This window comes from Sceloporus occidentalis, unplaced genomic scaffold (assembly GCF_023333645.1).
Source record: "Sceloporus occidentalis isolate IW3139 unplaced genomic scaffold, rSceOcc1.0.p SCAF_6, whole genome shotgun sequence".
In the NCBI taxonomy this organism is placed as follows: Eukaryota; Metazoa; Chordata; class Lepidosauria; order Squamata; family Phrynosomatidae; genus Sceloporus; species Sceloporus occidentalis.
The window spans coordinates 9758957-9783168 of NW_028316986.1; the positions used below are offsets into that span (position 1 = coordinate 9758957).

At 46.8% G+C, this 24212-nt stretch overlaps 1 protein-coding gene across 3 annotated transcripts in view; it reads right to left on the reverse strand.

Annotated features, from left to right (window-relative positions):
- HYDIN (HYDIN axonemal central pair apparatus protein) overlaps window positions 1-24212 on the reverse strand; it is a 117880-nt gene that overhangs the window by 50236 nt on the left and 43432 nt on the right. For all 3 annotated transcript variants that reach the window (XM_089528844.1, XM_089528843.1, XM_089528845.1), the window contains exons 25-41: window positions 19139-19252; window positions 18806-18911; window positions 18392-18511; window positions 17704-17913; window positions 15594-15731; window positions 14804-14981; window positions 14527-14654; window positions 13699-13838; window positions 13155-13291; window positions 12423-12550; window positions 11724-11915; window positions 11020-11169; window positions 10090-10329; window positions 8148-8298; window positions 5852-6049; window positions 2358-2534; window positions 1781-1954 (exon numbers count right to left, since the gene is read on the reverse strand). In XM_089528844.1, coding sequence (XP_089384970.1) covers window positions 1781-1954; window positions 2358-2534; window positions 5852-6049; window positions 8148-8298; window positions 10090-10329; window positions 11020-11169; window positions 11724-11915; window positions 12423-12550; window positions 13155-13291; window positions 13699-13838; window positions 14527-14654; window positions 14804-14981; window positions 15594-15731; window positions 17704-17913; window positions 18392-18511; window positions 18806-18911; window positions 19139-19252 — 2681 coding nt within the window. The remainder of the gene's footprint in view (window positions 1-1780; window positions 1955-2357; window positions 2535-5851; window positions 6050-8147; window positions 8299-10089; window positions 10330-11019; window positions 11170-11723; window positions 11916-12422; window positions 12551-13154; window positions 13292-13698; window positions 13839-14526; window positions 14655-14803; window positions 14982-15593; window positions 15732-17703; window positions 17914-18391; window positions 18512-18805; window positions 18912-19138; window positions 19253-24212) is intronic.

Below are 24212 nucleotides of genomic sequence, written 5' to 3' on the forward strand. Positions count from 1 at the left end.
TGACATCAATACCAGTAAAGATTCTAGAGCACATCATTAAACAGAGAGTCTGTGAGCATCTAGAAGGTAATTCCATAATCACAAAGAGTCAACATGGGTTTCAGAGAAACAAGTCATGTCAGACAAATCTTATCTCTTTCTCTGATAAAATTACCAGCTTGGTAGAAGAAGGGAATGCTGTGGATATAGTTTATCTTGATTTCAGTAAGGCTTTTGACAAAGTTTCCCACGACATTCTTGCAAACAAGCTTGTAAAATGTGGGCTAGACAAGGTAACTGTTACATGGATTTGTAATTGGTTGACCGGCCGAACCCAAAGGGTGCTCAACAATGGCTCCTTTTCATCCTGGAGAGAAGTGACCAGTGGGGTCCCACAAGGCTCTGTCCTGGGCCCAGTGCTATTCAACATCTTTATCAATGACTTGGACGACAGAATTGGGGGCATACTATCAGATTTGCAGATGACATCAAATTAGGAGGAATAGCTAATACTCCAGAGGACAGGATCAAAATTCAAAACGACCTGAATAGACTAGAAAGCTGGGCCAAAGCTAACAAAATAAAGTTCAACACGGACAAATGTAAGGTACTGCACTTGGGGTGGAAAAATGAAATGCACAAATACAGGATGGGGGACACCTGGTTGAACAAGACTACAAGTGAAAGGGATCTAGGAGTCCAAGTAGACCACATGAGTCAACAGTGTGATGTGGCAGCTAAAAAGGCCAATGCAATTTTAGGCTGCATCAATAAAATTATAGTGTCTAGATCAAGAGAAGTAATAGTGCCACTCTATTCTGCTTTGGTCAGGCCCCACCTGGAATATTGTGTCCAGTTCTGGGCACCACAATTGAAAAAGCACATCGAGAAACTGGAGCGTGTCCAAAGGAGGGCGACTAAAATGGTGAAGGGTCTGGAAATCATGCCCTATGAGGAATAACTTAGAGAGCTGGGGATGTTTAGCCTGGAAAAGAGAAAGTTAAGAGATGATATGATAGCCTTGTTTAAATATTTGAAGGGATGTCATATTGAGAAGGGAACAAGCTTGTTTTCTGCTGCTCCAGAGGACCCGGAACAATGGATGCAAGCTCTAGGAACAGAGATTCCACCTCAACATTAGGAGGAACTTCCTGACAGTAAGGGCTGTTCGACAGTGGAACAAACTCCCTCAGAGTGTAGTGGAGTCTCCTTCCTTTTTTAAACAGAGACTGGATGGCCATCTGTCGGGTATGCTTTGATTGAGAGTTCCTGCATGGCTGAATGGAGTTGGACTGGATGACCCTTGTGGTCTCTTCCAACTCTACAATTCTATGATTCTATTCTGACACATCCTTTCCATGTACATGTCTGGTCTCTGGTACACTCCAAAAGGGCACTAAGCATTGGGCATGGGAGCCTCCCTTTTTTCAGTAAAATGCATGGGACCAAGACGTTAATTTTTTTCTGTCATTCATGTTGCCTTGTGTCTGCCTGCCATCCCCTGTCTGAGCCAAGCTGGGCTGTTTTCCAAAAAGCTAGATTGGGATCCAAACTGAATCCTCTTCAGGATACACTGCCTGGATGTATTACATGTGAGAGAACTGGAGGAAGACTCCTTCAGAGTTCAAACTTCCCACTAAGAAGAGGCTGTCAGGAAAGGGACAGTCTGACTGACAGGTGTCTGTGCTCAGAGAGTAGACAAGCCTCTGGGAATAGGTCAATTTCAGGGTGCTGAGGGAAAACTGGGTACAACAAAGCAACACAGAGGAGGGAAAGCAAGTGACCTGCTGGGCCTACTTACCACCTTCCTCGTTTTCCCGTTGGGCTTGCTCAATGGCTGCTCGAATGCAGAGTTCCCGTGCCCGAAGCCCTGCCGAACTGCTCCGATCAGAGATGGCTTCCATAACCACAGAATCAATGGACAAGCATGCAGCATTGTAGTGTTTGGCCAGGATCACAGCAGCACCTGTCTTCCCTGGGATAAAGAGATATCAGTAAACCCCCAAGAGAGGTGGAGGAGTGAACATGATGGTTAAGAGCTGCCAGGTCAAGAGGCAGATGAGCACACAGTGGCTACAGGCCCTGTGCTGTGGAGGCCCACTCCCTTCAGGACTCAAGGAAATCTATTTGAGGTTATCCAGCCGGCTTCCTGAATGGCAGTGGCAACAGCCACAGAGAGAAAGCCGGGCAGGCAGGATAAATTTCCCTGCATCAGAGTTTGGTATCTCAGCCATCAGTTGTGCAAATTACACCCTACAAAGCATGTTAAGTGCAGGATATTTAGGTGAGAGGAAGCATGTACTATGACCTTTTCCCATTTATTCCTGCAGGAAGGAAAGAAAACTGCATCAAGAGGAGTTTCTCTCTCTCTGTCACACCTGTCAGGGGAGCTCCATGAATGATGATGGCAATGCCCCTGCGATTCCTGGCTGCCCGTCCCTCTGGAGAGATATCGATGCCAAGATGGCGGGCAATGGCTTTCGAAACAGGGTTGTTGTCTAGTTCTCCAACAGCCTCCTTGTGCTTGGTGATGATGCTGAGCTGGCTCCCTATTCCTGGAAAGAAAACCAGGCTTGTGTTGGCTCTTTAACGCCACTCATCCCAGGGCCAAAGACTCCTCAGTTTTCAAAGAAGCCCATGGATGGTCTGCTCTGGGCAGAGAGGCTGAAGGGGGAACTAGGCCACAGCCAGAAGGTAGGCTGGACAGTGCCAGTGCAACTTCCCTTTTTTCCTACAAAGTACGGCAAATGTTTTAACCTACTTTTACAAAATCTTGGCAGAGCAGTTCACAACAATTAAAACAAGACTATTGTCCCCAGAACATATCCACTTATAAACATCCATAAGAACAGTGCCACTTCCTCTCTAAATACAAAAGACATCATCCACAAATCAAAATACCAGTTGTTCAGCAGACCTCCTTTCTGGACAGGTGATTACACTTTCAAACATTTCTATACATAAATTTGCATTCATAGTTTTTTGTGGGTTTTTTGGGCTAAGGGGCCATGTTCTAGAAGAGTTTATTCCTGATGTTTCGCCAGCATCTGTGGCTGGCATCTTCAGAGAATCTGAAGCCCATGAAGACGGGATAAACAGGATGAAATCTAATAATAATAATAATAATAATAATAATAAAAAATGTATTTATATTCCGCCTCTCTACAAAATGCAATTGAGGCGGCTTACAAGATTAAAATATACAGACCAAACCCTCAACCCACCCCCCCTTAAAATACAATTAAACAATGTAGAATTTAAACATAAAACATATTTTAAAACAATACAATAGCTGTGGTGAAGTCAGAGGTCAGCAATGAAATCTGTTGGGTTTCTTATCAATATTAAATCATTTATCTGTTGAGCACCTTAAATAATAATAAATAATAAAAAAGTTTATTTCTATACCGCCCTTCTAAAAATCAGGGCGGTGTACAACAGGATAATCCATACATCTGAACAATTGAACATATTAAAATACATTAAAACATACAGTAAAAACAAGCAAACTCATGCCAGCTTAACCAGCTGATGACGGAGGGGTGAAAATATACCGGGGGATAGAGTCAGGGGTAAGCCCGCTTGAAAAGATATGTTTTCAACCCCTTCTTAAATTGGGCCAGGGAGGTGGCCAAGCGGAGGTCAGGGGGCAGCGAGTTCCAGAGGTTGGGGGCCAATGTGGTAAAGGCCCTCCTGGTGGTAGTAACTAGTCATGCCTTTGGAACTCTTAATAATTGCTGCCCAGTTGATCTGAGTGTGCGGGGCGGATTGTACGGAGAGAGGCGGTCCTCCAGGTACCCTGGGCCCAAGCCATTTAGGGCTTTATAGGTAATAACCAACACCTTGTATTGCGCCCGGAAGCAAATAGGCAGCCAATGAAGGTCTTTAAGCACAGGTGTTATATGACTGGCCCTGGAAGTACCAGTGACCAGTCGTGCTGCCATATTCTGCACTAGTTGCAGCTTCCGGGTATGGTACAAGGGTTGCCCCATGTAGAGCGCGTTGCAGAAATCCAATCGAGAGGTTACCAGAGCATGTACTACAGTTTCAAGGTCCCTCCGGTCCAGGTAGGGACGCAGCTGGCGTATCAGCCGAAGCTGATAACAGGTACTCTTGACCGTCGCATCCACCTGAGAGGTAAGATGGAGCGACGAGTCAATAAGCATCCCCAGACTGCGTACTGAGTCCTTCACAGGAAGCGTGATCCCATTCAGGACAGGTGGAACCACCGCCATCCCCGGGCCGGGAGAACCTATCATGAGTACTTCCATTTTCTCTGGATTCAGGCTGAGTCTGTTTTCCCTCATCCAGCCCATTACCGATTCCAGACAGGCCACGAGAGGAGAGATGCCATCCCTGGTCACTGCATCAGTCGGAGACATAGAGAAAATTATTTGGGTGTCATCAGCATACTCATAACCCCGCACCCCATGACTCCGGATGATCTCTCCCAGCAGTTTCATGTAAATGTTAAAAAGCATGGGAGACAGAATGGCTCCTTGAGGGACCCCAGATGTAAGGGCCCTCTTATCGGAGCACACGTCCCCCAGCTGCACCATCTGGAACCTCCCGGAAAGGTAGGATCGGAACCACTGGAGCGCAGTGCCCCCGATTCCCACCTCTGCCAGGAGCTCCAGAAGGATACCATGGTCTATGGTATCGAAAGCCGCTGAGATGTCCAAGAGCACTAACAGGGACACGCTACCTTGATAACATGTCTCCAGTTTTTTCTGCATATTTTATTGGATGCTCCCCAGTTTATGCTTCCTTTTTGCACATTTTCCCCAACATGCAAGTCTGAACAACCACATATGCAGTCAAGCTGAAAACAAAATTCAGATTGGAACAGAAAGTGCATGCTCTGGTTCTGAAGTCAATTTTAGGCATTTTCTGAGTGAAGCCTGACATTTTTAATGGGTGGCTCTGGGGAGACCACCAGGAGCCATAGGCTCTATATCAGAAGAAAACACCTTTGAGGAGTCCTTGCCCAAGAAACCTTACGAATCCCACTGTGTCAACAGGTAACTTGATGGATGGCACATATATTTTATTCCATAATTCTTGTTGAAACAGACTTCTCATCTGGATCCACATAAGCTTCCCACAAGATGGCAGCAAAAGGTTGCAGAAACTACTGCATTTCCTCATCCTATGCAGTAGTTTCCAACTTCTGATAGTCCCTCAAAGCATAAACAGCAGGAAGGGAAAAGGATGGGGGGGGGGAGGAATGCGGTAGCACCTTTAAGGCTAACTAGTTTTTTATTTTAGCACAAGCTTTTGTGGATATAGACCCACTTCATTGGGTGCAATTTCAAAGGAAGACTAGAAAGAGAAACAGCTGGACTGAATTATGTTCACAAACACCAGTCCATTAGTAAAGGTATAGACAAAGATATTGGCTTCAAACAAGAGTCCTCGATACTCCACGTACAAAGACAGGAATTCTCTCAGACAGAGTTTTGAACCCTGGGAAACTAGCTTTTTGGTAAGCAGATTTACTGCCTTCAAGCATCAACAGAACTATGGATCTGAAAGACCCGTATCACTTTATGCAGTCTTTTGAAAATTTAGGGCCAGAGTTATCATTTGCATCTTTCTTGATCCTATGGTGGGAGTCCACTACTGTGTAAATGTGTTTTATATCCTGAGGCCTGGATATCACTCTATACTGCATTCAAAGAAGTTGATTTACAGTTTATCCACAAAAGCTCATGCGAAAATAGCATAGTTAACGGTGCTACCACATTCCTTTTTTTCCCCTCCCCTCTCCTCCTTTTTACATTCACCCTTCATACAACCCTTTCCTTCCTTACTTACAAAACACATTGTATGACACATTTTGGGACCCAAAAGTGGGAAGGTTCTCCCTTACCTGGCCCTTGGCCTTTGTCAGTCCCCTCCTCTTCCTCTTCTTCCTCCTGATCCAGCTTGGATTCCACCCTGAAAGCCCGGTTGTCCTCATGGAGTGAAAGAGAAGGAAGGACAGAGGCAGCAGTCGATGCAGTTTGCCCAGTGCTGGAGGGGTGAGGCCTTATTCCGTGCTCAGAAATGTGAATGACCTCTTCTTCTTCTGTTCAGGTGGGGAAAAAGACAACACAATGGATCCAAGAGCTTCTAAGGGCCTTATCACACAGAGGGTTTTTGCAGCTCTGATCCGAAGCCACTGCAGGTCCAACCATGCGAATTCATGTTAAAACGTGATGTATTATCTCATGTGATTGCTTTCTATGAGGGGTCATTCCGAGGTGGATCCACAGTCAATCCAAATCCTGATTTTTGTGAATTCAGTAACAAGCGAATTCACAAAAATTGTTTCCAAGCTCACCTTGATTTTAATCCAAATTGGTCTGGTGTGGAATGCAACTTTGCTTCCGTCCTGGTACACCGCTCCAAACCTCCAAGGTCCCACATTTCCCATCATGCTGTGCTGCAATTTTGCCCCATTTGCTTCCAGTGCTCCTTCAAGAACGGAGAGCACGTTTGCATGTAGCTGACAGTGATGAAGGGAATGAAATAGGAGGCTGGGGGGAGAGATGGGAGCAACGGAGGGGGCCATCGGAGGCTGGGGGGAGCAACAAACTCCAACTCCCAGAATTCTATAGCACTGAGTCAGGACAGCTAAAGTGCACTCCTCCAAAATGGGTCTCCTTCATATCCAAAGGATTTACTTCTAAGTAAACCTGCAGCTTCTACACTGATTATTTTGCAGTGAAAGAAATTTTTTTTAAAAAAATATTATGATGATGGAAATAATAATAATAATAATAATAAATCTTTCACTGCAAATAATAATAATAATAATAATAATAATAATAATAATAATAATTTTACCGGTGATACATTCAGATGAAGCAGAGGGCATTTAGAGATAGGTGACACATTCGGATGAAGCAGAGGACATATAGGGATAGGTGACATTCCCTATCATTCATGTGAGGCTAGCATTCATGTGAAACTGCAACCAGGAAGTGGCCCCCTTCTTCACCTCGGAAGTGCAAAGGGAGGAACTGCAACTGGCCTCACTGTACCCGTGCGCTGGCCAGCTCTAACCACCTCTTGGTTTTAATCCAAACTTTGACTCCTGCCACACTGAACAAGTTGACAATGCTTTAACTGCCATAGCTCCATCCTATGGAACCCTGGGATTTGTAGTTTATTGTGGCACCAGAGCTCCCTGGCAGAGAAGGCCAAATATCTCACAAAACTACAGATCCTAGAATCCCACACAGCATTGAACTATGGCAGTTAAAGAGGTGTCAAACTGCATTATTTCTGCAGTGCCAATGCAGTCTTTCTAAATTTATTTTGATGACAGAATTCAGTACCTTGGATAGTTGCTGGCCATTACTCGCCATTGGCTTGTGCTTTCAGAAAGTCCCTGCACTATCGCTTCTCGGCCTTTCGGCTAAGATCAAAAAAGTCCTGCACCCAGTCCTCCTAACTATTGAGTGCCCTGTGAAAGAGTTGTCCTGTTCTAGGCAGAAATAGCCATTAGGCAGCCACCCTTCTGGAGGGGTCCCAGAAGTTGTGTTTGATTTGCATTTCAGTTACTAAATTTACTCCCTCCAAGTCTACACACAACATAGAACAAAATGATAATATTTGCACCATTCTGAATAAAACTAATGCATACAAAAACCCTACACAAAAGTGCCTTATATTAAGGAAGTGTGCTGGCAAAAATGTGGGTATTAGGGAAAGTGTGTACTCAGTACCCCACATTAGGTGAAATGCACGTGAAAAAGTATCCAACTTTCCACATGGGCATTTCAAGGAGAGAAAATACAAGCTGATAGGGAAATGGGAAAGAATGTATTTAAGTGTTGTAAAGAGAAGAAACAAAAAAATAGTAGAATCCAAGAGAGGAATTTTGCTTTGGAGGCAGGAAACCAGAAGGGGTTGTTCCTTGTGAAAGGCAGAGTTCTGCCATGAGCATCCCGCTCACAGCAAAGGAGGGTACGAACAGAAGGAATAAATGCAGCATGGAAAGGCAGTTTTAAAGGAGAGCAGATGGAAGGATCCTACCCCCCCCCCCCAATCACCACCTCTGTGTGTCTGTGTGAATTTAGTTGTGTTTCGTTTGATTGATGTCCACCTTTCTCCCAGCACAGGGCCCATGGCAGCCTGTCCAAGGACCTTGTGCAAACAGTTTCCCTTTCCCCACTCACCAATCTCCAGATTAGCTACCTCCTGCTCGCTTTGAATTTTCTTCTGCTCTTCATAATACTCCAGCACTTCTGGGGGCAGCTTCTCTCCAGGGATGCGAGGGGGCAACAGAAGGATATTATGAGTATCGTAGCCCTTCAGCTTACGTAGTATCTGGAAGCAAGGGGGAACAAACAGTGGTCAAACAATGGGTTGGCCCCAGTGACCATAGTTTCAGCAGCAGCCCTGCTGGGTTTGAGATCTTCCCACTGAGATGCCACCTCAGGGAGCTTCTCTGTATGCAACCAGCCCCTGAAGAGCAGAGGAGCCTCCAGTGGGATCTTTCTGGGCTTTTGGCACAGTTCACGTGTCTAGCAGGCAGGGTAAGAATTTTTGTTTGGACAGAACAAAACCTTGAACTAACTCACTGAGGGCTTTGAATAAGGTGATGCACTATTCACATTTGTTGTTGCTGCTGCTCTTGTTTTTGTGAGCCTGTTTTTAAAACTGTTTTTAATTCTATGCTTACTTGAATTGTATTATAACTTTTGTGTGTCTTCACAGGTAGTAGCAGGTGAGAGAGTGTTGTTGGAGGCATGATTTCAAGTCAGTTCCAAAGTACAGCAACCCTAAGGTAAACTTCACAGGATTTCTGGGACGTGGTTTCTTCAGATGAGGTTTGCCGTTGCCTTCTTCTTCTGAAGATGGGAGAGGGGGACTTGCCCAGTGTCACCCAGGGGGCTTTTATGGCCAAGCAGGTAATAGTAATAATAATAATAATAATAATAATAATAATAATAATATATTATAATTTAATGTATTTGAACTGTGGTCTCTTGGAGTTTTAGCCCATATTCTAACTATTATACCACAATGACTCTCACCAGGCCAGAAATGGCTGCTCTAAACAATACAGACATTCAGCAAATCTGTTTTCTGTGCAGCCTGACAAACTTGTAAATATTGACTCAGGATTTCTCTAATGGAAAAATCCTTGCAATTGCCAACCTGAAACATCTCATTTGCAAACAAGACACATTTCCACAAGGCTGTACTCTTGACTGGTGATTTTCTTGTTTTGGAAAATGCATGCCAGATTTCTAGCAGACAGCAGTTGGTTAAACAGAGCCTGGTCTTTGCACAATTATCTACTGCCCATAGACACTTCTTGCACGGGGTCTTATATGGGTGCATGTCAAGCTATCTCATGTGGGGGCATTCTCTCTCCGCCTGACGTACTGGGATTGGTACCATATTTCTGCCCACTGGCTACCTCTGTTTCTTTCTTTCCTGGAAACTCTCTCGGGACCTGTGGGGTCCAGCAGAGTGGGAAGAATTTGCCCAGCCCAGCCCCTGCAACTTTTCCTGTGCTTCATAAGGAAGGGAGAGAAGGAGGGAGGGCTGCCCCACAGGGACCTTAGGGCTTGGGTTATCACCAATACTGTTTGATGGATGGTCTCTGGAACCATTTCACACTAAGAAAGGTATGTTTGGCCCTCCAGATATTGCTGAATTACAGCTCCCTTCAGCCCCCAACAACATGACCAATAGTCAGTGGTGATGGGATATAGAATCCAACCACATTGAGTCTGAGCCACTTGTCTTCGATTCCAGCTTTACTACCATTGTCCATTTGATATAACTATGCTATAACCTTACCAATTAACATCCACTCATTTCCCCTTCCCTACAACACATTTATAAGTTGGATAAGGGATATTTAATGTACCTGCCAACTGAGGCGGCTTCCTTGGGCACACAAACTAATTCCACAATAAATGTGTGAGTCTTTCAGGGGTCACAAGACTCCAGGTTGTTTCTGCCTCACAAAGTTGTTGTGAGGGCTAGAACAGGATAACCATGCCTCCCACCTGAGCTCCTTGAAGGAGCAGCGGCAGCATTTCCCCCTAAACAAATACATTTGGCAAGTGGGAGTTTGGCTTCTTGGGCCGGTGTGTCCCTTACCCGTTCTTCTAGCAGGTACTGCTGGTCAAATTCCAAGGAGTAGAACTCAATGGGGAAGGAGCAGGGGTTCTTCACCACCATTTCGGCCTCATCCCCAGCAGCATAAGGCAGGAGAGGCCCGAGTTCCAGAATAGAGGGGTTGAACTCTAGACGTGGCTCAAGGCCTTGACCGGAGACGGTAAGTTTCAGCTGCTGAGTGCTCTGGGAAATACTCAGAATCAGGAAGTTGTGGTAGAATTTCTAGGAAAACAAACATAATCTTTTATTACAGATGGAGGAGAGGAAAGGGTAAACATCAAATATCCTCTTAGACTCATTAGTGCCAAGGAACAAGTGTCTGCGGCCCTGATGGATCCCCCACAAAGAGTGTGTGATTGCCATGTGTTGCATGGACACTCTCCGTGGCCACCATAGACCACCTCATCCAATCTCAGCCTCTCTTTAAGGTAATGCTGCCCATCCATCTCTTCCCTTGCTAGGTCATCTGACCCCCTTTTGTAATCCCACCCTCTCTACCCTGCCCTCTCTGATCAGTATCCATTTCTTTATGTTCCTCACCAGCAAAAGCTTCTGGGTCCGACCACAGTACCCCTCCCTTTGGCCTCCTGCCTGAATCTGAGTTATTATGCCCTGTGCCCTCTTCCTGCCTCCAGCCCCCGAAGAACTCTGGGTCCAATTCTTCTGAGCACACCTGTCACTTCCTACACCAGGATTACTTCTTGTGCATCGAATCAGGAATATTTACACTGTAAATACACTGTCTCCAAAGGAGACATTAACTCAGCCAGCCCACCAGAGTCCAAAACTGCTGTATCTGTAATGATTGCCAGCAAAGTTACCACTGAACTGTGCTGTCTTTCACTCCCATGTCCTACTACCAGCAACCCTTCCTGGTGGCTGTAGCCAGAATGGCCCCTTATCTCCTCCTACCTCTTCCCTTGGGGCAAACTTGACCTGAACGTTGAGCCGCTCTCCAGGGGCCAGGATCCCATAGGGAGGTATCATCTCAAAGACAAAGGGTTTGGTCTTTAGTTCCTGGCGCATCTTCCGTCGCAATGTTGCTGGCATGTGCTTGTCCACCTGAGCTTACAAGAAAGAATGAACTCACTAACTAACATCTGAGCCTCTGTGCCATTCTAAGAAGATCTATGTGAAATAGATCTGTTGCCCGATACCTTCAGCATTGCCAAAGGTGACAAAAGAACTACTTATGGTAGCCAGACAGATCCTAAAAACAGCTGAACCTTCTCCCCTGGAAGAGATGCCCCCCATCTTCAGGAACAAGGATGAAGAATGGCTTCTGTGCTGTCGGTTGTGATATGAAAGTGAGATGAGGAGCTCAGGAGAGGTACAGAAACCAAACTTCTCTTCTCCCCGTTCGCCCCCTTCCCATTGCCAAATACAGTGCTTTGCTCCTGCCCTCAGCCTACAGCCTTGAGGTTGGCAATGGGGCCTGGTTAATACCAGGATGGGGGTCCACCAGGGCATACCAGGGGCTGCAAGGCTATATTTCAAAGGACTGCAAAGGCAAACTACCTCTGAGCATTCCTTGTGTTCATTCTGAAATTGACTGGAAGGGGCTGGGAGCCAAGAAAGAGGAAAGAGAAGTCTGCTTATTATGAGGGCTGTGTTACCTTTTTCATATGCTCACTGCTGGTGGCAAGCCATTCACATATCACTTGCAGCTGGTTGTGAAGCTGAATGGTCTCTACTTGGCACTGGCCGCACTGAACAGCAGAGAATGCCAGATTTTCATTGGACATGCAGAGGGCCGGCATGATCACCATGGCACGGAGGGAGAGATGGAAGGTGGGCCCAGCCACAACCTGAAGCAAATCACACCAGCCCTCCTGAGCACTCCCTGCAGTGGACCCAGAAGGATCAGACCCACTCCCCAAGCAAACATCTTGCCCAATTCAGGGGACCCTGCATCACCTTTGCACCCAAAGGTCCTCCCAAGGAACTGCAGGGGGCCTGAAGAGTCTTAGCCTGCATGCCAAAGCATAGTGCTTTGTCCAGCGGCCCTATGTGGTTGCCCAAGGCCAGGGGCTGATTCCCACTGCCTGCATCCTTTTCCTTATGTGGGCAACTTCCTACATCCATGAAAGGCTTTATCCTAATTCTACAAGCCTCAAGCATCCGTGAGAAAATGCCCACAGAGAGGATGGTCTGGTCTTAGTTGGAGCTGCAACTGACATTAGTGTTCACTTTGCTTCCAGCATGTGGCATTCGGGCTGTAACAAAGCACTGAAGCCTGTGGTGCATCTCTGGGGGCAAGGCTGGAAAGACTGGCAGGGCAAGAGATGAAGATGTGGGGAGGATTGCCAGGGCACCTTGATGGGCAAGATCACTTCCACTTCTCCGAGGGGCCGGTTGGCGCTCTGGGGATCAAAGAGCACTTCAAAGGTCTCCGTTTCACAAAAGGGCAGGTTCTTCACACGATCCAATTCGCTGGTGAAACCTGCATCCAAAGAACAACAGAATTACCCTTCAAAACTTACAAGGTGCAAGAAAAAAACATTTATTGACATATTTCCACTCCACTCCCCTTTCCATGAGTTCTAAAAGGCCCAAATAGTTCTCTCCTTATACAATAACCCTGCAGAGTAGGCCATGCCAAAAGAGAGTGACTGGCCAGAGCCCATCCAATGAATTTCATGGCTGAGTAGCGAGGAGTCCTGTGTCCTGGTCCTACACTCTGACCATTTGACATACTCAATATAATAAATACTTATGTCATTTTGTGCATAATAAAATCCAATGTAGCCATGCTGGGCAGGTGGGGACTTCTCCAGATTCCAGTTTCAGCTATTTGTGCTGACGCAGAGCTTGGAGTAAGATGTTAGTGGTTGTGGACAAGGCCAGCCCCTCATCTTCTGGACCTGCTAAAAAATCTGGCCTGCCCTAAGATGATGCAGGTGGGATGGATGTTGGAAGGGAAGCTAGGGACTGTTGAAAATGCATTTGACAGAAATACATTTGAGAAAATTTCTGTCTCTAAATGACTGCTTGTGTTTCCAAGGTGGACTTGGCTAGAAGCAGAAAGGCACCAATTTCTCTTTCACCTGTATCCTGCAAGGCCTGTCTGTCTGCGTAAAAAGACACAGGAAATGGGCTGGTGTTGGTGATTTTGACAATGTGAGAGCGCACGGTGCCCAGGATGATGTAGCCGAAGTCCAAGATGTATTCGGGGAGCTGGGCTCTGAAAAAGAGGAAACATGACTTGGTTTTAAATGCATGTGTTGGCTGCTCAGATCAGCAGTGGGGACTAGAGGAAAGTTAGCATTCTCCTCTTCTGTGCCAATCACAGGAACCTCCTTACTATTTCCTTTTAGGGAGCTTATTAGTGCAATGTAGCTCCATCAAAAATAGGATTCAACTCAACAGAGCTCACTAAGTCCCTGTTTGACTCTTGCACATCCCATCCTTGCATTTAAGATGGTGGCTTCAACTGGCTCCTGACCAAGCTCCTGAAGAGCGAATCCAGGGAGCTGCCCAGGAGGCTTCTCTGCTTCTCAAAGGCCATGTGAGCAGGATGAGCATATTCCCTCCCCAAATCCTAGCAGTGGAAGGCAGCCTCTGTATATGAAGGATGAATTGTACACTCACTTGACGAGTTTCCGGCGAGCTCGCTGGCCACTGACCAAGGAGTCTTCCATTGGGTCACCACAGGCCAGCAGTCTCTGCTGCTCCAGGGCATGCTCTTGGACAAGGAGCCTCTCCACTTCCATCTGCAGCTGGGTATCCAGCTGTGAAAGCCAAGAAGAGATGGTCACCAGACCCACTGAGTCCTCCATGCAGCCCTTCCAAGGGCAATATGGACAGGCAGATGGACAGCACAGGATTCCTGCTGGCTCCTGTAGGCTGGCTTCTTGCACCTCCCCCGTTTTGCCGGACTGCTGTCCACCACCGCCCTGTTTGCTCCTAGAGCAGCCCTCTTTTTGTGGAAGCCCCCCCTGCCCACATAAGGGAGGTGAGACTGCCACACTTTAGGCCCTGGCTGATGCCAAAGTGCTTTCTTTGAAATGGAGATTGTCACACCTTCCCTCACTTGTTATGTATCCAAATGCTTCAAAGCTGTTTTTTCACTTGGTGCTTTTTTTATCTAGTCTAATTTTTTTAAAAATGTTACAAATGGAAATTTTTAATTGTCTTCAGTTCTAAGCTATGCCCTGAGCCCCTTAAGGAGAGGAATACAGGATATCTCTGCTTCCAACATGTCTGCCATTCTGTCTGCCTCAGTGCCCCACCCCACCCTTGCCACAAATCCCGAGAAAGTGCAGCTTCTCTGCATGGGCCTCGTACCGCTGTCAAACAGTTCATCTGAGTGCTCACAAAATGCTGCATGCAAAGCTTTCTTGCACCAGCTCCTCTAAACCACCCCATGAGCTCACAAACTTGTTGCCAGGGAAGGGGTAGGGGGACACATCTTCTTACTGTGGTGATGGGCTCCTCCACTGGCGGTTCAGTGACCACGGCATCTGAATTACTACTTGAATCTTTCTGTGTTTCTTGCTCCATCCTTTGCTTGGCTTCTCTGAGGAGGATGCTGTATCGTTCATTTCCTGCAAAAACACAAAGAGGGAAAGTAAGGACTTCCAGGACTGAACGGTCCTTTTAACTTAAATGCTATGAAAAGATGTGGTACAGGGACACCGCCTCCCGTCCCCACCAGTTTCAGCCAAAGAGGAAGCTCTGGGCAAGCCATCCCTACCTCTAATATTTCTGGGTAGGTCCAAGGAGATTCTGGGGAAAATGCCCTCCCCTTTCAAGGTGATGCTGTCTGGTTCCAGATGAGCCACCTGGATCTGGAACGTTCTCTGGAAGACCTCAGGAACGCCAGGCAAGTAATAGATCTTCAACACCTGCTCCTTTCCTGACTCAATATAACTCTAAAAGATGCAGGAAGAATGCTGAAGAGACAAAACTGTTGTCTATCTAAAGAAGCATCACACAGTCCAGAAGGTGAAGCAACTGTGTATTTCTTGTCCTGTTTCTTTCTCTGACACTGGGCCCTCTGTCACTTAAAAGAAAGGGCATGCCACAGAGTTGCTGCAGAACCAAACTGGGGATGGAACAGGGAAGTGTACCACCTTGAGCAGCTGCACTACCTGGCATCTTCTTTGCCTCAAAAACACACTGCATCCGTAAGACACACTATTATACACAAGCTGGGTGTGGGCAAATTCTGTGAGAGAGCTCTGGTGCCACAATAAACTACAATTCCCATGATTTCCTAACACTGAGCCAGGGCTGTTAAAGCGCTTCAAAGTCAAAAACACAAGAAACCACACAAAAGGGGTGTAAATGAGTGGAGGAATCGAGCAGGGCCTATAATATTAACTTATTCATTTTAGCAGGCTCTAAAATAGTTAATCTTAAAGGCCCTGCTAGAATTATCCTTTCCTACTCCCTTTTCCATTCCTTTGCTTTATTCTACAATAAAGCAAAACTCAGAAATGTGTTAAATCAAAGCAGCCTGTCTTGCATCTTTTCTCACTCACAGCTATGGGCAAAGTCAGCGGCACGCCAGGCGGAGGGTTGTCTGCAGAAGCCCGGATAGTGTCGAGGACCAAATACTCAAATCCGACTTTCCCTGTATTCTTCAGTGTGATTTCAGTCACGCAAATGTGGTCAAAAAGCTGAGCAGGAGAGAAAAGGGAGGTAGGAACATGAAAAGGCACTGACACAGCTGTAAAGGCAGTGGCATAAAATTTCCCCATAGACAGAGGCTCCCCTGGGAGGCAGCTGGTCCTCAATGAAACATTCAGCACTAGTTTTCTTCAGAGGAGAAGGATTCAAATAAACTTTCCACCCAAAGGAGACTCTTGGTGAATATAAAAGAGCAGTATGTTACTTTTATCTCTCTCTTTTTAAAAAAGTAATATTTAAAGGAGTGAAAGGAGCTGAAAGTAATTCACAGGTGTGGAGAGATGTCCAAGCACTGCTGTTCCATGATGCTTTTATCCACCTTAACACATAAAAGTATGTAAATGTCTGCCAGTGTTTCACTTGAGCCATCTCTGATCTGAGCCACAGAGGCATAAAGTGTCATACTGGAGTTTGGCAAGCTCTGGGAAGGGCATCTTTGTAAGGCCTGTAGTCATTCTTCAGTCCTTCTTTTCATAGAATCATAGAATCATAGACCTGGAAGAGACCGCAAGGGCCATCCAGTCCAACCCCCTGCCATGCAGGAAATCCAGATCAAAGCATCCCCGACAGATGGCCATCCAGCCTCCGTTTGAAGACTTCCAAGGAGGGAGACTCCACTACACTCCGAGGAAGTGTGTTCCACTGTCGAACAGCCCTTACTGCCAGGAAGTTCCTCCTAATGTTGAGGTGGAATCTCTTTTCCTGCAGCTTGCATCCATTGCTCCGGGTCCTAGTCTCTGGAGCAGCAGAAAACAAGCTTGCTCCCTCCTCAATATGACATCCCTTCAAATATTTAAACAGGGCTATCATATCACCTCTTAACCTTCTTTTCTCCAGGCTAAACATACCCAGCTCCCTAAGGCGTTCCTCATACATGGTTTCCAGACCCTTCACCATTTTAGTCGCCTTCCTTTGGACATGCTCCAGTTTCTCAATATCCTTTTTGAATTGTGGCGCCCAGGTGGGGGCCTGACCAGAGCAGAATATAGTGGCACTATTATATATCCCATTATTGTATGCCGCCTTGATCCCTGGAAAGGCGGGATAGAAATAAAACTATTATTATTATTATTATTATTATTATTATTATTATTATTATTACTTCCCTTGATCTAGACACTATACTTCTATTGATGCAGCCTAAAATTGCATTGGCCTTGTTAGCTGCCGCATCGCACTGTTGACTCATGTTCAATTTGTGGTCTCTAGGCCCCTTTTATGAAGATAGGACTGGAGGGGTGGACACACAATAGAAGCCCAAGCTGCCCAGTGAAAGGTCAGCTGACCCCGCTGGGAACAATCCCTTGGAGAAAGAAGGACCCCAGGAAAAGCAGCCCTCCCACTCCAAAATCCAAGTGCCTTTCAGAGAGAATAAAAACAGGGAAGCAAGCCCTGCTAGCCATGCTCAGAAGAGGTGACCTTCCTAAATAGCCCAATGGAGTGATGCCCAGTGATTGTGACAGACTTGTCCTGACATCACAGACTTGAGAATGAAGAAAATCAAGATATGAGCAGTTCTGTTGTCCAAGTAGGGAGACAGATGAGCAAAATCCCTACACAGAGATCCCATTTAACGAAGGATATTTCTGGTGTGGAGGTCAAGCATCATGCTATAAACCACTTGGGCCTATCTGCTGAGCCACAAGAGTTACACAGCAGACAGCCTTTCCTCTTCTTCAGCTGAGATATATGAAGCAATAGAAAAGAGGAGAGGACAGCAGGAAGCAAGGCAAAACAGTGGGCTCAAGTATGTGGAAGAAGGGAAATGTAAGGGATGGACAATGAGTGTAGATGAGGACGTCTAGATCAAGCATCCCAGCACAGTCCAAGAGAGGCATTTTGATGTTTGATCTCATTTCTTAGTCTCCATGGAAAAGTAAGAGGAACCCAGGCTGGATGACGTTTGGATACAGTCTGGCCCCCTGAGAACCAGCAACATTGCTGTGTACTCTGAGCAACTACCTGGAGTCCATAGTCAACCTCCTTCCTGTCGAAGGTGTAGCTCACAAGGGAAGCCTCACCGCTCAGCATGACTTCATAGGTGGGACCCCCTTCCACCTCACAGAGGGCCTTCACATGGGCGACAATATCAGCATGGCCGTAGAAAGTGAAGGTCATCTTCTGAGTTTCCTTCGGCTGCAGTGTTCCAAACAGCGGCATGATGTCAAAGACCTGGTCAGGAAAGGGAAAGGGAGAAGTGGTACGTTGGACACTTTTCAGAGAACTCTCCCACCCTGAGCACTAGCAGCTGGCATTGCTGGTCACTCCCCAGGGAGCGCCCAGGGCCTCCTCAGGGCTGTTCTGCTGTCCTTTCTGAATGAGCAGCAAGAAAGTGCTCTCCTTGTTTATCTCCCTCTTTCCTGATCTGTCTCCTTCTGGCACCCAAGGGAGAAGGCAAGCCAAGGGGCTGTATTGGGGCAGAAATGGACCTCTTTACTAGTTCTCCCAAGAGCCCCTTGACCCAGCTCAAGCAGGAGCTAGTGGGAGGCAGTGCCAGTGCCATGACTCCATGATCCTCACTAGCCCAAACCTTCCATGATAACAATGATGTTTATTTCTAGCGGCCTTTTCATCCAAGCATGGAACACCAGATATATATAACAATCTGTGGCTTAGGCAAGGTGAATGCTCAGAGGGCAGGCCTGCTCACTTCTTCCACGCCAGTCAAGTGATGCTCCTGAGAGTCCACACACCACACAATTTCCTTGGTTTCTGGCTGGCTCTTCTTGGGAAGCTCCTCTCCCACTTCATCAGTAGCTGCTGGTAAACACTAAAAAACAGAACAGCATACACACACACAGAGAGAGAGAAACTGGCATGAGAAGGACATTCCCAAACCTTCCCAAGAAGGACATTCCCAAGAAGGATATTCCCAAGAGAAGGACATTCCCAACATTCCCAAGCATGACAGGAGGAATGGGATGTGGAATTTAATTGATCAGGGGTTCATGTGGTTTGTAGTTGCTTGTCACATTGATATTATTTTCTCTGATTTAAAGCCCTACATAGCTTGAGTCTAGGCTGGATGGCCAACCATGGAGAAGGGTCAACCATTGCTACTGACCTTGGTTCTTGTATCACCAGGGTCTGGCTCTGCAGATTCCACAGGCTCTTTAAGCAAAGCCTCTTCTCCACTCAGGTTCTCAGCATTTTCTCCCATGGTTGCTTCCCTGGAGTGATAACATTGGGATCAAAAGATAATGAAGAGTGCTCAGAACACTTGGGTTTACTGCGTTAACAGCCAAAGCCCATGTGGCCCAGTGGGGAATCAGTGGGGCAATGGTCAGCCATGGTCTGAGACTGGGGGCTGGCAGGAAGCCCCCTGGACCATGCATCCCCCTGGCCTGCGGAGATAACCCTGAAGCCCAGGATCAGCTCAGAGGCTGGCAGTACACACCTCACAGACTCTTTGCTCCCAGTGGGACTTGGAGGTAACAGTAGTGGCTCTGGCGCCTCCAGCTCTTTGGCTGCCTCCTCTTCTGCGGGGGGCATGACCTCTCTTGGGCTGAACCTGAAACAAGCATTATCTCATAAGTGAGAAGACCAATGCTGGTTCTCCTCTGCTGGGGCTCACTGGATCAGCCTCTTCCTTTCATCCTGAATAACCCCAGGGAGCTGATGAGATAGATGCGAAGAGGAATCAGAATAAGAAAAGAGTGCAAGTTACTTTCATCCTGCCTCCAGCCGTCCACATACATTGGAGAGCCAAGCTCCCATGGAAAGTTGCCTCTGGGCACCTACAAAACCAGTTAAGTCAATGACTGGTAAATGACTGCGGAGGTGGGCACCTGTTTTCATTCCCCCAGTACTCATGTTCGCATTTCCATCCACAAATTGGCCAAAAATGCAACCTGGATTAGATGGCAAGTTACTTCTGTTATTAATATCCTATGTTTTCAAGCAGTGTTTCACATTTGGGAAGGTGCTGAGGGGTCATGGGGTATGATAAAAATAAACTTCTATGTTTTTAAAAGAATGTTTACATTTAAAAAAAAGAATTGTACTCTCCTGTTGCTGATTATGAAAGTGTTTTCATCTGTTCTCAATTTTATTCATTTTAACTGGAGCTGAGGGTGTGTGTTTTTTCTTGTGTTCTTACACAGTTTGGATGGGCCCTTCTAGGAATAAAAAAGGGAAGATAAACTGAGGAACTAAATGAAACAGGTGTTGTTCTTTTCAGTGGCAGTTCCTTAGCGCTGGTGCGGTGAGCCTGCTCTGAGTTACAGTCTGAACTGTAAAGGAGCTTATCATATGCTCAGTGCTTTTGAAATCATCTTTAAAGTTTGGCCTAAAAGCTGGGACAGATTCACTGCCCCAACAAATAGGGCAGCCATTTAACTAATGAACCTGCAACACATTTTATGCATTACAGCTTTGGGCCTAAACATCAATGCCTGACTTGAGTCACAAGGCAATTCAAAATACACATGCCAGATGCTGCTTACCTGCAGCATCCTGACATAAAAAGCAGACATGTCTGGCTGTTATGGAAAAAAGAGTGGGAATTAGGAAGAACTTTGGCTGGAAAAAGGAGAGGAAAATACTGCCATGAAACTCCACATGGTTATCAGGTAACAGTGAGAAAGAAACAAGGCCATTGATCCTAGAGGCCTATCAGGGACAAGGAGTTGGCAGCAATTTCCTCTATTGATGGGGCAACTTGGCCAGCCAAACCATGCGGAATCAAAGGCTCATCGACAGTCAATACAATTATGACCACCAGCCCCACACAGAATATAACCTGCCTAACTGCCAGCTCCCAGGCTTATGTAAACAAAGCCCAATCCATTCTGGTTTGTGCAGGAGGTCAGGAACAGATGAAGCTTCCACTTAGCATGGCAGACTATCTGCTCGTCTGTCCCAGCTAGTATTGGCCAGACCCAAGTGGGCCACTGGCGGAGCACCAGGAGGCCCAAGATGGCTGGTTGGAAGGGTGATGGCTGCTCCTTCTTCCTGGGGTGTGCAAGGGCAGCTGGACGATGCCCAGGGGCACCCCGTGGCTGATCAGTGGACAGGAGGGGCAAACACTTCCTGAAAGTTGTCCAGCTGCCCTTGCACACTTGGCACAAAAGTGTGACACAAAGAATAACTAGGTACCTCCTTACAGGCCACCTTAAATACTCTTCTGCTGGGATAACCAAGGTTCACACCAGTGTAAGCCATCCATGAGACGTTGTCCCTCTCCCATAGGGAGAGCCAGGATATATTATTATTATTATTATCACTACTACTACTACTAATACTAGGGCAGGGAACCGTCTATTATCCCCTCTGTTGTAAGCCGCCTGGATTCCCAGTGATTGGGCAGCATATAAATAAATCCTATTATTATTATTATTATTATTATTATTATTATTATTATTGCAGAGTATGCCATTAGATTCAAGCAGGAAGGACCCACCCTTGGCTTTCAGGGTCCCTCAGCTGCCCTGGCAGTCAGGGGAGCTGTCCAGGAGCTGAACCATACACACTCTGTGCAAAGGATCAGCACCTAGAGTAGCTGTGGTGCAAAACGTTCACTGTGCAACACGAGGGTTTGTTCCCTTTCAGCAGCACAGAAGACCCCCACATCTCCACCATCAAGGTCCACCACTCTGGCACCTGGCTAGGGAATGGCACCATCCAACCGAGGAATCTCTGTGTCAATGGCTGCTTCACTGACTCCTGGCTGCTTTGCTGAAACCAGATGGGAGCAACCTAGCTGCACAGGGCTCTCTTCCAAGGCCACTCTACTAGAACTGCAGAGTTGGAAGGGGCCTTGGGGGCCATCCTGTGCAACCCATGGGCAATGCAGGATCTCCAGCTAAAGCATCCTCAGCAGCAGGGAGCTGTATGACCTCTTTTGGAAGATATCTCAATAAGGAGACCCCACCACCTCTCTAGGTAATGGGTCTCATTGCCCAACCACTCTCTCTGTCAAGAAGTTCCTTCTAATGTCCCATTGAAACCTATCCCCCTGTAACTTGGAACCATTAGACCTGGTCCTCCCCTCTGGGGCCTGCTTCTTCCTCTCACTCTGGGACAGCCCTCTCTTCACCAGAAAAGGATCCTCTCAGTCTCCTTTTTCTTCTCCCCAGATGAGGGCACAGAACAGAGCAGATGTGAACAGTATGGTGGGAACCATGTGGACAACAAGGCCTGGAGCTTGCTCTTTGCTTCTGGCATTCAGATGATCTGCCTCCACATAATCCTGTTTCCCCACTAGTATGATGTGAGCCTTCAAACTCATCAAATTGCTTCCCAGGGATGGGCAAAATAACAGAAGCCAGAGGAGGTGTTTGAATGACTCATTTATGCTGGAAAGATTGTTGGCCTGGCTTCCTCCTCCTCCTCTTCCTTTCTCCTCTTCTGCTTGTTATGGCCATTATTTTAGGGTGGGTTGAGGTGCCCACAAAACTTTATGGAAAATGAGCCTCCTCCCCTCAAGGCACAGGCAGCCCAGCTCATAAGGCAGACAGTAACAGTCACTGACAATAGGAGCCAGGAAGGCTGCAGCCGAGTGCGGGCAAAGTCCAGTATCAGTGCTGGTGTCGACATTTTGTGGTTAGGGATAATATGCACTTTGTTTTCAGCAGCACACAGATCTCAGCCAGGATGAGGCTGAACCGAGGATGATTCCCAGAGGATGCCTCCAATGGAGGACCATGTAGCATGGGAGGGTCTTCTCCCTCCATCCCTCTGTCTATCTATTTCTTCCTCTCTTGGCACAACAGGGTCTGTCCTCCCGCTTTTTCCACTTAGCGGCTGTGCGCCTCTGAGGGTAGTGAGGGGGAATCATTCCAGCCAGAATAATTTATGTGGAAGAAGAAGGGAGTGTTTTCATGTGAATACTCCCAAGGGGGGAGAAATGAAAGGTTAAGACTGAATAATTTGACGAACACCATAAAAGTCACTGCCCTAATTATAAGGTCCAAAAATAAAACTAAATAAATTGCATTCCTCACCCCTAGCTGAAAAACAGATGTTAATCCGAATGACAATGAGTTACTGTGATGAAAGGCGCAGAGTGGATGGAATTGCTGTTACCTGGTTTACATTTACAAAACTGTCAGGCTGCATTAGCCAGATGTAATTATTTGAGATACACATGGTATCCAAACAGAAATGATATCTGACAAGTTGTGCCTCTTCCTTGCTGTTTAATGAACAAACAGAGGTGCTAACAGCTTGGATGCCCCTTTGGGCCCAGCTAGGCTTGGGAGAGTCAGACGCCCACTTTTGGCAGAAAGGCCTCATAGTGGGCAAAGAAAGGCAGTCACGAAGCCTTATAGAAGGCCGGGGCAGGACCACTCAGGAAGGTTAATGAGATGTCCTGCAGAAGGAAGGGTCCAAAGGCTGGGGCAGCCTGTCTGTCTGAGTCCTCATTTACTATGATTGAAATAGCACCTCAAGTCATCTTTTGCCTGGACAGCGACAAGGCAACCCACGTTGTACAGATTTTTCCTCTCAGCAGGTCAGAGAAAGAGGAATCTGAGGGCATCATTGTGTGTATAAAGAGAGAACTTTCTGAGTAATGGCAGACAATGGGGGATCTGGCAAGGCAGCCCACGGAGACACACAGTGCTTCTCTGGCAATGGATTTGGGCTGCAATGCCAGGCTTTTATTTAAGGCATCTCCAGGCCCTGCTGCCTTCCAGGTCCCCAAAGGCCCAGTGACCTTTCAGCCAGAAGGGAGGAAACCACTGACTACTAGAAAAAAGCCTCTGGACCTACTCAGAAGCAGGCATGGACGTATTTCCCAGCTCAGGATTTGACCTCACTTGCCCATGACAGGGATCAGAGCCTCATTTCTCACAAGAGGAAGGGGGATGGAGTAGGCTAATTCTCGGGGCTGGGACAGTTCTCTCCTGCCACACCTTCAAGGGATGAATTCTCTACACAGGACTACAGTCGGACCTTCTTATACACGGATTTTTTATACACGGATTTAAGCATACACGGTTTGAAAATGTTCCAAAAAAGTATAAATTTACCTTGATGTTCCATTTTTTATTAGGGACACCATTTTGCTATGTCATTATACTTAATGGGACTTGAGCATACACGGATTTTGTTATACACGGGGGATCTTGGAACCAAACCCCAGCGTATAACAAGGATCCACTGTATCTGCAACTTCTCAAGCTAGATGGCACCAAGGAGAAGGCCAGACCACAGGACCCAACAGATTGTTTCAGACCCAGGGAGCATCAGTATCTAAAAGCACAGTCTAGATTGTTGGCCATGCAAAACACTTCCTGCTTGCAGAAGAAGACTCCTGATAGAAGGTGAGACACTTTGCAACTGTATTCAGGCATCCCCCCACAATGTGTACAACCTGCCTTTCCAACCTTAAGAGTCCACAAGGCCAACAATCGGCAGTCAGGAGAGGACACTGACAGAAGCCACTTGGCACTGATGATGAGCAGACTCCCTAGCTAGCATTGCAAGCTCCCTCCTCCTCCTTCTGGGCTGTTCCTTCAGCTCCTGCA